Source organism: Dryobates pubescens, chromosome Z (assembly GCF_014839835.1).
Source record: "Dryobates pubescens isolate bDryPub1 chromosome Z, bDryPub1.pri, whole genome shotgun sequence".
Lineage (NCBI taxonomy): Eukaryota > Metazoa > Chordata > Aves > Piciformes > Picidae > Dryobates > Dryobates pubescens.
Genome location: NC_071657.1, coordinates 114,108,967 through 114,123,069, shown reverse-complemented (window position 1 = coordinate 114,123,069; position 14,103 = coordinate 114,108,967). Strand labels below are relative to the sequence as shown.

Genomic DNA, 14,103 nt, shown 5'->3' with positions numbered 1-14,103 from the left:
CTAAAAGCTAAGTACCACTTTATCACCACACGCAAATGTTAGTACACACATTCACACAACCCAGTAAACTCATTTGTGCTTCTTCACTCACCACTTTTCACGCTGGTGGACCTTCCACTAAATTAGAATAATGTAAAGTGTCTTTTACATAGCAATGGCTCAGTTCAGCTGAAATGCAAGTGTACTCAAAAAGCTCCTTGACTTTCAGCTGCTAAATCCATACGGAACAGTCATTTTGTGTAACAGAGTAACCCAGCAAATAATGTATCTTCCCTTCTAGCCTGTATGCAACCTATCCTGCAGGAAAGCTGAGAGGGACTTTTCATAAGGGTGTCTAGCAATAGGACAAGGGGGGAATGGTTTGCGAGGGAGAGTAGGTTTAGACTGTATCTGTGGAAGAAGTTCTTCATTATGAAGGTGGTGGGACTCTGGAATTGGCTGCCCAGGGAGGCTGTGGATGCCTCATCTTTGGGGGTGTTCAAAGGCAGGTTGGATGAGGCCTTGAGCAGCCATGTCTAGTTGAGAGATGCCCATGCCCATGGTAGGCAGGCTGGAGTAGGTGATTTCTAAGGTCCCTTTCAAACAAAGCTATATGGTGGTAATTTCATTTTTAACCTTTCCCATAACACAAATGGCATGCCCTTTGATTCCCTGAGAATCTTTCTTTCCAACCAGGAAAGTGGTGCCACATTTACCTACAGGTACTTAACAGGTGCCCAGCACTTTTAATAATTGAGCACACAAATAGTTTTGTGGGACAAAACCACTTATAGTAGAAAGTTCCAAGAGCTTACTATGTTAATATTACCTTGGCAATTTTTTCCACCTTCTCTAGATGCACGAGAAAATACATCTTTGCTGCCTTAACTTTTATCATGCTTTACTATAAACTGAAAAATTAAGTGGGTGAAGTAAAGCAGCGTTAAAAAAAAATTACAGAAAGGCTTGCAAATAAAATATAACCCCCCCTAAACCTACATAATTTGTATATTGTCCTGTTATAAAAAGTTGCACATTGTATTCTAAATAAGTTGTAATTGTTTCTTCCCAGGAAAGACCACATGCACTACCCTAAGTCTCAAAAAAATCACTGTAACGTATCATTTTGAACAATCTTAATTATGTAAACTAAGTGGATGGTATTAGATGCAACACTAAAAATCATCACAATTTTAAGGAGCTTTGTGTGTTTCAATTGTTTGTTTTTTTTTTCATTTAAGGCATCAAGTCAGTTGGACAAGCTGGAAAGAGAAGCCACCTTGTCTACAATAAAACAAACCTTGACATCCTTCAGAAGGAAAAAGCAAGACCTGCAATCTAAAGCACTTTGAGCTAATTAAATACTTTGGGTCTTCATTTTACTAGGCTGAAACAAAGAACTACAAAAGTAAAGCTTTACATTTGAAGATTAGGTTTTTTGGTTTCCCTTTCATAAAGGGATCACAAACATTAGAACGCCCAAGTTAAACCAGGGTTGGGTTTGTTGTTTTGCAGTGAGCACTAAAACCACTCTCCAGGTAACATATATTGCAGATGCATTTCAACAGAAAATCTGGTGAGACTTAGGAGGTGCCCCCCTGGTTAGTAGTCATGCTCCTGCCCCCACCTCAAACCTAGTAACACCAGTTCACATTGCAAGAAATAGAATTTTTGCAAGGCAGCACAAAACACAACAAACAACCCAAGCTGCAGGAAAAGCCCAATTCAGAAAACTATTTCACCATGACTGACTGTCATAGTCCGCTCCTCCTTCCCTTTACTACCTACACTACTTTGCCCTGCTACTCATTTCAACAGTTCACAATCAAAAGTTCTTGGAAGCAAGACATTGTTGCAGTGAATTAACACAGTCTCATTTTAACTACAACCACTCTGTTACAGCCTTTCTGTACAAACCACACTATCCCCCAGTTTCAACTCCATCTGTAAAAGGAGTCACCCTGAGAAATGAGCCATTTTTAGAAGTTCCACTGATCTTGCCCTAAAGCTTAGAAGACAATTTGACACGGTTATCTAACTTAAAGGATTAAAAATGCAAGAGAAGGTTTTTAATGGCAGAACATCAAATATTCTTTTAACAAGACCACAACAGCGTAACCCAGGAATTTGACGTTTTAACACGATTACATTACAGAAACATCCAAAGCATCAGTTCATCAAATAATCCAATTCAAATAATCCATTTATCAACAAGCCAATCCTAAAGCCACATTAGTTTTGCATTAATATTTTAAATCACATGAAGGACACTGAATTCTAAAGACTTGCCCCAAAAAATTATTAACGTAACTAAACAGTGCTGATAAAAGAAGAATCTTTAAATAATTTCAAAACATGACAGCAGTTCTACAACACCATAATGTAATCACAAAACGTTCCTCTGGAACGAGTCACTTAGCACCAGTAAGTCTGTGGCACTCTTACTGAACACTTCATAATCAATTTCCCCTTAATTGCTTTTAAAATCCATTCTTAACTATGACTTTCTTCCACACCAAGACAAAGCAATACTGTCTTTAACAGGAAACATACAGCCTGTTTGGCATTCTATACCACAATATCTCAGCAGCAGTAAAGATTAAGGCCAATAACTATTTGGAAGATGGACATACTTTAATTCACAGATTCGCATTGGGTTGACCCTCAAGGGTCATCCTCTTCAAACCCTGCTGCAGCAAGCAGGGACACCTCCAATTAGATTAGGCTGCCCATGGCCAAATCACGTATGGTCTTGAATGTCTCCAGCAATGAGCCCTCAACCACATCCCTGGACAACCTGTTCCAGCGTTTTACCACTCCCATTGCAGAGAGCCTCCTCTTGACGTCCAACCTGTATCTACCCTGCTTCAGTTTTAAACCACTAAAGAGTCCTTCCCTGGCCTTCCTGTAGGTCCCCTTCAGATACTGAAACATAGTTTCTACCCATTAAGAGTCACTGATAAGATAAGCATTGATGTAGATTTTTACCACAAGAACTTGATTAGTGATTGCTCCCCTGCTCCAAGGAAATAAAATAAAAAATAAATCTTTTCTACAGTTCACACCAACTGGCACCTTAAGATTATGATCCAATTGGTATAATACCATTTAAATCAAAATTCATCTTTGTCATTTCTACAGGGCAACAGTAGAAGATACAGCTATTAATATGGTTGTAGAACACAGATCTCTTTAGCCTGTTTTACATCTTAATCAACAGATACTCCAAAACTGATTTGCCACCTCTATCTTTTCTCCTGGTTCCTCAGTGCATAGGAAAAGATTATTTATCCAAAACCTTGCAAGGCTTAAGCCTCAGTTACTGAAACAGTGCTTGTACTTCGTCTTATGCATCCCAGTTAAGTCACATTTTGCATTCTCATCCAGCAGATTTCAGCAATGCAGCCAACAAGCAGTATTTTTGCAGTGAATAAGACTAAAAGTAGTCAGTTTGGAAAAACCACTCTGGTAAAGGTATTTAATTTTTCTTGACTACTAAATTTTTTATTAACTACTGGAAAATGGTAGCAATGAGTTAAGTCTCTTTTAAAGATAATGGAACAGTGCTTTTAGGGACTGATTATGGACAGGAATATATTTAACACAAAACACGTCAGCTGGCAAACCTTTAAGAAACAGAGATTCAAACCTTTCAAGGCACAAAGTATACTGCAACAAAAAGCACAAGGCAAGAACTTGAAGTTAATTTGTCCATCTCTTTCCTCTGCCCCTTGACTACACCACTGCAATGAATGCTGCAACAAAAAGGTTCAGAAACAAACAACATTTGGTGGAAAATAAATTACATGATATGCTCAAGAAGGTAACAACTGCTTGTCCATTAACTCTTCAGCATGAGAAGGGTAGCTGTAGATTCAGGAAAGAGACCTGTGAAGTATAAGCCCATGATTTGAGAAGGACACAACCACAACAGAGAGGGACATTTCACAGCTGAGAGCTATGTACAAAGATATTGCAAACATTTGAACTGCTCCCTTACAGAATAGCAAACCATATCCACTTTCTCTCCCTAAACCAGACTATTTATTGTAGATAAACATCTGCATTCTTCTTGCAGCGCAGGGATTGAAGGGAACATGCAAACATCTGGGCAGACTTTCAATACAACAATACAGTCTATGAGTTGGTCTGCACATGGTTAAACTGCTTGATTTAATGCCATTTCCTATTGCCAGTATTGCTTTGAAAGACTTGCAAGTCAAACCATGTTTGACTCAGTCTTTTGCCTTGGACACAGTTTTATAATTGTCTCTCAAGCCATTAAACATCAGCCACGGCTCAAACTGATACACTAAAGATGACCCAGAGTTAGCCTCTGTTATTTTTAAACCTTTGCCAATACTTACCTAGACCTAATCTAATTACCAATCTCTGTTTCTAAAACCTCTTCCTCTGCTGTCTTCATTAAATTTTCTTCAAATTTGGAATTCCAGATTGTTACACAGGGCACAGAGACCACCTCTCTCACCACTGTCTGCTCTGACTCCTAAGCTTGTGGCTTCTCTCATAGCTTGCGGTGTGTATGCTCCTGGCTTTATCCCAGGCGCTGGACCAGGCAACTTGAGGCAACTTCAAGCCAGACAAGGTCCAAACAGGTTCAAGCACGCAAGGCATGAGCAAGGCTAAGCAACGCTTGAGCAAGGCACAGGCAACTAGAAATCAGCCTGCATATAAATCTTGCCCAAGAGTGATTGGGCCAATAGGGCACTGAAACTAGCACAATGGGAAGGGGTCCTGCCAGGCTGTGGCCAGAACACATGCCCTTACCATAGATACAGGGCTTTTTACCAGACATGCATAGTCCTGTCCCCTTTGCTCCTTTTCCCACGTTACCCTGGCCTTCTGCAGGAAGCAGGGGCAGAAAAGGGGACCATGTCTAGACACCTTAGTGTCTGCCTGGGTTTGTGCTGGAGCCATTTGGCCCTACCATGACAGATACATCTACTGTATTCTTTCATCCTCATCCTCTGTTTTTGCCCACTCTCTGAATTATTTGTAGTTGAAAACCAGTAGCTTTATTCAATTACATTTGAAGACAACTGAAGTTCTCCAGAATATTTTCAGAAAACTGTTTGCATAGCAGATACAGTGTCAGAGCTGAGACAACACTCATAAATAACACAATGTAAGTTCACAGGACTAGAAACCAAGGCTGACAGTGCCAAAGCAGCCCAAGACTTGGAACACCAGTCTACCTCAACTCCATTCCAGTAAGGAGACAAGGTTCCAGAAAAGCTGATTCATTGTGCTCCCATACTTGTCTCTGTTTTTATTAAAGAATCAAGAACTTTATTCTTCCAGAGCACTCAAGGTAAAACTTAATGAAAGTTTTCACTTACTAGTAAACATTGTAACTGACAATTAAACTATTAGTCACAATCATATTTATGGTGAGACCACATCACAAAGCCAGAAAATAGAAGTAGTAATTGGTTTAATTCAGTGCCTGACACCCTCCCTTGTAAGACAGCAAGTTTTCTCTTACCAAAAGGACACTGGTTCTTAAGTGAGATTCTGGTGATCTAAAGAGGAATCTTCCACAGGTTTCCAGCAGAGTACATGCCATTTCAATGTGGTGATGAGAAAAGTCTGACAGGAGCATCTGGTATATATTCATATAGAAACACAGCACATTAAAACACCTTTTTCAACTACAGAAAACAGTAAATCAGACTTTACACTACTGTGGTGCTCCACAGACTTCAAGAAAAAAATGCTAATTGATTTCACTAATTTTAAAAGCATAAGAACAGTCTAAACCCCAAATGCAGGCTCCAGAAACAAGAACAGGATGCTTACTAAGCCTAGCATAAAAAGACTACAGCATTAAAATAAATACTGTAATCTCTGCCATACCCCTTCCACCTAAGTCACACATGCTTTCAAATTCCTGTTGCTAGACTGAGAAGCATGGACACAATAACCTCAAAGCACATCTAATTTAAATGTATGAAGTGAAGCAATAACTAAGTTTTGCATTTTATGATATTTTATAGGTGGGAGAAGAAAAAGTGATGAGGGAATACAATTTTTTTTTTTTAACACTCAACTTTGATACTTAAATGAGTCAATGAATAGAACCTATTCCCACAGGAAGTGATCTTAATCCATAGGAGTCTTCACCCAATTTTATTGAAGGCACTCTCATTTTTTAAACCCCATTTTTAATTAGGGAATTAACATCAAAAGGTAAGTTTGAACGTTTATCAGCATGCAAACTGAGATGCTATACCTGGAGATTAATGCTTTCCAAAGATTAATTTTGTTCCTCAAACAAAAGCACCTGCTAGAACAGCATATAATCCCCTTCCTGTATCACTAAAAAAAACTCCTGCTTCTAACCTCTCCCCTTTACTGTTATTTTCTCTGTAAAAGTATTAATTCAAATGAACATGAAAGATTTGCAATGTAGAACAGATGAGTAAGTAGCAATGTCTACCATAGCTTTACAAAGAAAGCTGTTAGTTATTTGGTTATGTTCAAAGGTAGAATTTAATATAATCCTACCATCAGAAAAAAATTTAATGTTCTAACTTCTAGAACAGCTTAAAAGTCTCCTTAGGCACAGTAGGCAGAGACATTAGGGTTTAAAACATCAGATGCAATGACTTAATTGATTACTCCAGCAATAGACATATGAAGGGACAGCATATACAACAGCGTAAGACTATCACAACACTAACCTTTAAACAGTGGAGCGTGTCATTTTTGGAGAACATCTTAAACTTGGTAAGCTCACCAATAAATCTCACAGTTTTATTCTTTGTTTCAATGTTGATCTGGTCTTTTTTTCTTACCTAAAAAAAAGCAGCAGCATTTGATCTAAGGCTCTCAAAAATACCTGACTGACTTGAACATGGAGAATAAGCTTGGGAACTCAGCAGTGCTTGGTTCCTTATGTTCTATCTTAACCTACCTTTATGTTTCCTAAAAGTCTCTCTACAATATTGTTTATTCAGAAGCTTCTGAATTTCTTTCCCCATTCTCCTACTCCCCCCACCCAGAGTCCTGTAACATCTACAGTTATAGACAAACATCAACCTGGCCACCCATGCCTCTATCCCACCAAAGCAGTGGTTAAGTATTCTAGAATCAATAAGCAGTATCTGTATGAACAGGACCACTTGTGCAGTCCCCAAGGAAATTACACACTGACAGCTTTCAAGTCAGCTTTAATAAAATGCAGACTATTTTTTCCTTTTCAAAATTACTGACAAGCAGCATGATTTGACTACCAAAGCACAAATTTGTATCAATGTCTAAACATAATATGCAAAATACAAAATTGTATTTCTCCCCAAAGATACAATTTTTTCTGAGGTCAGCTTCAGATAGTTAAGACTTAGTCTGAGCAGTTCACATGCATCTTTAATGTCAACATGAGAAAAAAAATTAATTTAAATCCATTAAATTAAAGCCATAAAACTTAGTGAAGGAATCATCATTGTGCACCATAACAAATTTGATTACAAAACTTCAAAGTGAACAAAACAACTCTGAGAAATCCATTTGAGAGGAACAGAAAATTTTGGTTAATGAAAAGAGTTAAAAGTAATTTGCACTTTGTAATTGTACAAAATAAGAGTGCTACATTGTCAAAGTAGCCACAATATTACAACAGTAACCTTGTCATGGGGAACATGTTACACTAAGTCAGTTCTCATTTTAAATGCTAGTTATTAATTTACCAAAAACTCTTAACACTTGCAGTTCGAGTAGTTTCTAATGTTTGCAACTTACACTGTTTCATAATTCCTGTTAGTATATATAAATAGAGACATATGCTAAATAATAAAAAGTGTATAGATCTATTATGACTCAGATGACAGAAATATTCACTGAAGGATTGGCATCTACATAAAGTCAAATAATACTTTACAATATTTTATTCCCCAAAGGATGAGTATTATCAGACTGTTGATTTATTTTTTTGCATTCAAATAAACCAACAACATACATGAAATCTGAAATCTCCTTTCAACATGGAACAAAGATCCTCTGCTACATCAGACATACAAGGATGCAATGTGGCAACCAGTCTTGCATAAAATGGTAGCAAATCCAACCTGCAACAAAAGACAATAAATTGTCTCTTTTATCAACATATATGTATTTTTGTCTACAAGCATGGGTATCATTTTACTCATGAAAACAATGCACATATATTGACAGAACTGTGTATATGTAATTTTACACGCTCACACTGCAGGCTACAATATCTTTTACAAATAACACAAGGTGTACTACCACTACTGGAATCCTTCACAGTTGATTTCCTTTCAAAATTACTGCCTTAGGTGAAATGCCAAACACCAGCTTAAGTACAGAATTTGACCTTTAAGAAATTACCAGATACAAATAAAACTGGGTTTCCTCTCAATATGTGAAATTAAACATTCTTATGCACAACTCCATCTCTTATTGCACTTGGGTGTTTTGAGCAGCAGAAATAACTAGAACGTCTTTATTTTTAAAGCAGTGATCTTCTAAATGAATGAAGCAGTTATTAAAACAAAGCTCAGTAGATGTGATATGGCAACTCTTTTTCCCCAAAACCCAAACAGTATTCTCACTATCACTTCAAAATTTCCAATAGAGCTTTGCTTAGTCTGTTCTTTTTCCTTGATTATATGATTTCATACTCATTTCACTGCATCCTTGTTTCCCTTACGGGATTTGGGATGGTGTTTTCCTTAATTTGCACTTTCTTTCTTTTCATAAAAAATACCTGGTTGTAAAAATGGGATAAACGCCCTTAAATCTGGTTTATGGCATCATGTAACAACAGGACACATAACATATGAGAGCAGCTTTGCCCAAGTGTGCATGTATCACTTCTAAATGCAGAGAAATAATTGTGCTCTGAGGCCTTATAGCATTTACAAACTGAAGAAAGTATTTTTTGTTTATTTTGAGAACAAACAGATGAACTGTAGAACAACTCTACTGTTTTAAACTGAAAGTAACACGCCAAATTTGTATGCTTCAAGTGAGAAACAACCTGTAAGGGAGAACAGCAATCTTCAGTTTACACTTTATGAAGGATTAGGGGTTTCCCTTCTGCAAGGGAAAAGAAAAAGAAAAGAAAAAATGCTGCCAAAAACATCTAAAAGCAGAGAGCTTGCCCTGGCACAAAGTAAAACTGGAAAAGCATCAAGAGGAAAAGCTCAGAACAAAGCATACAAAACTTGCCTTCCCTTTCCTTTCCTACTGCTATGTCACTAGAGCACACTTTCACACCCAGATTGAGGATAATGATGCATTTCAGCAGTGGATTAGAAGCAGCAGAATATACTACTACATGAAGGAGACATACCTAGGCAGCCTCCTGATAATACATGAAACCCCTGGTGAAACATTGTAGATCTCAGTTACCTATTTAACAGTTTTTGTTATCTCTTGTTAATCAATAACCAAAGCAGCATTTACATTTTTCAAGCTTGTTGGAACACAGAGTCAAGGCTGACTAGCTACAGCAAATTACTACATTATTAAGCATTTAGCTATTAACTCTCAGAAGAGGTGAAAGTCTCATTACCTCTCACACACATACAAAAGCTAAACTAAAAAAAGAAAAAAAAAGGACTTATGCTCAACTGAGGGGATGCACCTGTATGGCATCTGTTTTAAGACAAATAGCAGAAAGTTTTATTCTGGGCTGAACAAGTACCTGCCTGCTGAGAGCTAATAATTTCACCTCTGTAAACCGAACATACCTGGGGGAAAATTAAAGTCTTAGAGCACATTGTTGTTACTCCCTCACAGAACACAAAAGGTTTCTTCATAGAGGAGAAAAGAAAGGCTGAGTATTTCTAAATAGGTGAAATATAATAAGGAAAAGCCTTGGGCCAGTTACTGTGAAGCTGGCAACTGGAGATTGTTTCTGTTCCTCCTCTCACAGAGGAGACAAAAATTCAAGTTCAGAAGCAGATTGCCGTATCAGTGGCACCATCTACTGGTACCTGTATTAAGGCTAATTTGTTGTTTTCTCCAAAAGCATCTTTCTTGAGAAGCGGAGCAGAAAGTAACTGAAAAAAGCCCAAATCCACACAGTACTGCTTTCTCCTCCTGCTCTTCCATACTATGAAGCAAGGTCTAGCACCAGGGTTGACTCAGTTACTCGCTGAAGCCTGCCTTAAGCACCCTGACAACATAGTAAAAAAACTACATCTTCTGACCATTGTAATTTTGACCAGGTATCTTGGATTGAAATCTAGTCAACTGGATCACACTGGACCGCACTTCAGTGACCCATCTAAGGGCAATTTTTTTGGTGTAGCATTTCAAATGTTAGTTTATTTTTAAAACAAACACTTTGCTCAATTAAATCCTAACTGCAATCTAACATCCAATTTTTTATACCCAGGAAGTGAAATGAGAATTCTGTAAATTTATTAACTGGGATTCTACAAGAAAGACAGCTTAAAGAATGAGAAAACAGAGGACTAAATCCCGCTTCACCAGCATAATCACAATCCAGATAAATCTGCAGTGCCTGGACAGGTATAAACTACCAGCCACACTGCTCAGTGGGAAGAGAATGATGTGGAATTGACGTATTATCAGATAAGCACTTTTTGGTTTTGTTTCTTAGCTGTGGCATAAACTTGTTATATCAAGCACATCCCTCAATTTCATCTTCAAGTGAGATAGGCCACTGAAATACTGCTGAGTTCAGTTTAACAAAAAGGACCTTGCTACTGAGGATTCTCAAGATAAAGAGCCAAAAGAAGATACAAGAAGAGGTATACAACTTGAGTTAAACTGCTGAGAAGTATTTAACACTTGACAAGTAGCTAAATTCTGAATTAAAAATAGTGATAATTCTAAAAAAATTCCATATGATGAACAACAGATCTCGTTTAGTAAACTTGCAAAGCCAAAGATCACTATAGATAGGAATGGGGGGGAAAATAATCAGAAACCACAACATCCCCTATTTACTGTCACTTCTGTCTGGAATTCAAAGCCTAAAAAGACTTTAACTTCTTGTATTGAAGTCGGGGGTAAAAACACCCAAACAATCTAACAATAGAAAACAACACAAGACCAACCAAACCCAAACAACAAAACTGCAGTATGCAGATAAACATAAATAATTACCTCTATCTGTACAGGGAAATAATTCAATTAGATAACAAAGAGTTACACAAATCCTAAGGCCATGAGCAGTATCGGTTAAATCACTGTACTGACTTTAGTGCAAACTACATAGCCCTGAATTAAAAGGCTAACATTTAGTTTTACATCAATCCTTCAATGCAAATCTGAAAGCTGTTTGTATATTACTATTGAAAAATCTTTGAAAAAGGTTTTCTGTTATGTTGGGTTGGAGCTTTGAATTGCACCTGATAAGATAAATGCAACCCACTCATAAGTACTCAACAGCACACTGCAATGATCTTGTATTTTAACACTAACCTAAGGTGAGTCAAGGAAAAAAAAAAGTTTGTTTTTTTTTGTCAAATTAAGTTTTCTGTCTTGAAGAATCCTGCATTTGTCCAAACCAATCCAACCCTAGCGGGAGCAAGAAACCTTCCTGGCACCACTGCATAATGACTTCAGCTTTACTTCAGTGTCTGTATCACTCCTCAAATATGGAAAGAGTTTTGTACTTCCTTGGTAATACTGCTGTGCCTGCACAGAACTCATCTCTCAAGAAAAGAAACAACTTATTCTGGTATTGAAATACCTTGTTATGGCTGTGAATAATAGTTACAAGTAGACAGCATACTTTTCGAAAATACACTGCCTTACCTACATGCTATAAAAGGACACTGGTACTCTGAACCTTTCACAAAACAAAAAAAAACCCACAAAGCAAAGAACTTACAAACAAAAAAAAAAAGGAAAAAAATCCCAACCAACCATCCAACCAAAACCAAACCAACAAACCCCATACCCAAACACCACCAACAACCCCACACCAACTAAAAATCCTCCTCATTAACATAACCACAAGAAGTTTTCTTCTCCCACTCCTGAAGTATTGCAACTTATCCTGGAATTAGTAAAAACCAGCATGAAATAGTTATGGCTCAGTGAAGAGACATGAAGCAAACACTGTTAAAGTACAGCATAAAAAGCTCTGAAGCAGTGCATTATGCTATTTTCTAAATCAATTTGAGGCGTTTTATAGCACACATTAGTACTGTGTCATATATGCACAAGGATTATAGATGCTGATTTCAAGATAGAAAGCAGAATGGCTCCTTTACCAACTGCAGTAATAGAGTAACATATATTAGGATGGATTGCCCTTTAAAATTTATCTGTGGGAATTCATTGCAACAGTTTGTTGGCAAGAACAAGCAGCTCAATCAACATCCTTTATCTCCTGCTGAGTACCATAGATGGCTATCACCAATACAGGCAGACAGAACTGGAAGCTGGAGCATTCATTAGTTCCATAGGTTTCACAGCATAAAAAGATATCAAAGGAAAGAAATGGACATGGAAGATTATTTCTTAAGAATAATTAGTATTTATAGTTGAAGAACAACAGTGACATAAGAGAAGTCATTCACTTGAGTGTTGGAATGTTGTTTTCAACTGTTGAAGATATGCAGCTCCTTGAGCCAATCACACCAGCTATACTAGTTTAGTGAATTCCTACAGGAAAGATGTAACTTAAAATTGTTACTATTTTTAAAACATATTTGTGTGATAATGCAACTGCTACTGGGAAGATGACAAGCAATGGTGATATGGAGACTATGCAAGTTTCTAGCAACTTACAGGATGGCCAAGGGATGAGACCCAGTTAGCATGGATCTAGGAAAGGCAGGTCCTGCCTGACCAATCTGATCTCATTCTATGATGTGGGGAAGGCTGTGCATGTAGTCTACCTGGACCTCAGCAAGGCCTTTGACACTGTCCCCCACAGCAAACTGCTGGCCAAGCTGTCAGCCCGTGGCTTGGACAGTAGCACTCTGCGTTGGGTTAGGAACTGGCTGGAGAGCTGAGCCCTTCTGATTTACAGTGTTAAAGATGTTTCATCCAGGCTTCTCAAACTGTGTTTTGATGCACTTCATGATTGCAAACAGGCTGATACACAAAAGTAGTATTTCTCCAGCCCAAATTTATGATTATGTAGAGTGCATTGTTACACCTAACAAAGATGATACTAACTGCCTCCTGTGTCAGTAATTATGTTTCAGGCACAATCAGGTCCCTAAGTCCCTGAAAACTGAGGTATCAAACCCATAATTTTTAGAGAGAAGAATTCATAAAGAGAACCAGTCTCTTTTCAGTCATAGGATGAAGTGCAATGGCCATAAACTCAATCACAGGAAATTCGACTGCAATGTGAGAAAGCTCTTTTACTGTGAGGGTGACAGAGCACTGGTTCAGGCTGCCCAGGGAGATTGTGGAGTCTCCTTCTCTAAAGATCTTCAATTCCCTCCTGGACATGTACATGTGACCTGCCCTAAGTGGTCCTGCTTTTCAGGGGGGTTGAACTCAATGGATTTCTGGAGGTCACTTCCAACCCCCAACATTTCATGACTCTATGATAGATTATGTGCATTTCTAACTGCAAAAAACTATTATCAACAGCATCAGGTCAACACTGCATAGTCAGCAAACCAAACACTGGTTTACAGAAAGCTAAGAGTAGGGTTATTAGCATAGCATATTACAGATGGGATTTAGAAAAAGGCTAGAATTAAGGTTGAAAACGCAGTGCAAGGAAGAATTAAACAGAGGAAACAGCAAAGTCTATTTATTCAAAGCAGTAGTCTATGCAAGACTTGAGACAAAACAGACACTCAAACCATTTTTTGTCCCCCAGTGTTAAAAGGGAATGGAATTGAAGTGGTGTGAACTCTGACAGGAAGTCCAATATGATGAGACATTTGAGACTAAAAGCAGCAACAAAACAACCTCTCAGGAGAAATATTGCAAGGTGGAGCAAGAAAAGCGACTCCATTATTACACCTATTTAAGTTGCACCTATTTAAAGTACAAATTTACCAGAGAGCAGTGAGATGTATTTTTCTTCCAACTAATTAAACATTTTTAAATGTGCAATGATTTTTGTAAGCAAGGTGCTTCCTGTAAGTGCAGAGCCCTCACTTACACAAAGAGAAATAGTGGAACTCT

At 37.8% G+C, this 14,103-nt stretch overlaps 1 protein-coding gene across 3 annotated transcripts in view; it reads right to left on the bottom strand.

The window, feature by feature from the left end:
* The window catches only part of UPF2 (UPF2 regulator of nonsense mediated mRNA decay), a 67,624-nt gene that overhangs the window by 29,626 nt on the left and 23,895 nt on the right, over window positions 1-14,103 (bottom strand). For all 3 annotated transcript variants that reach the window (XM_054178130.1, XM_054178131.1, XM_054178129.1), the window contains exons 9-11: window positions 7,958-8,066; window positions 6,684-6,797; window positions 5,486-5,602 (exon numbers count right to left, since the gene is read on the bottom strand). In XM_054178130.1, coding sequence (XP_054034105.1) covers window positions 5,486-5,602; window positions 6,684-6,797; window positions 7,958-8,066 — 340 coding nt within the window. The remainder of the gene's footprint in view (window positions 1-5,485; window positions 5,603-6,683; window positions 6,798-7,957; window positions 8,067-14,103) is intronic.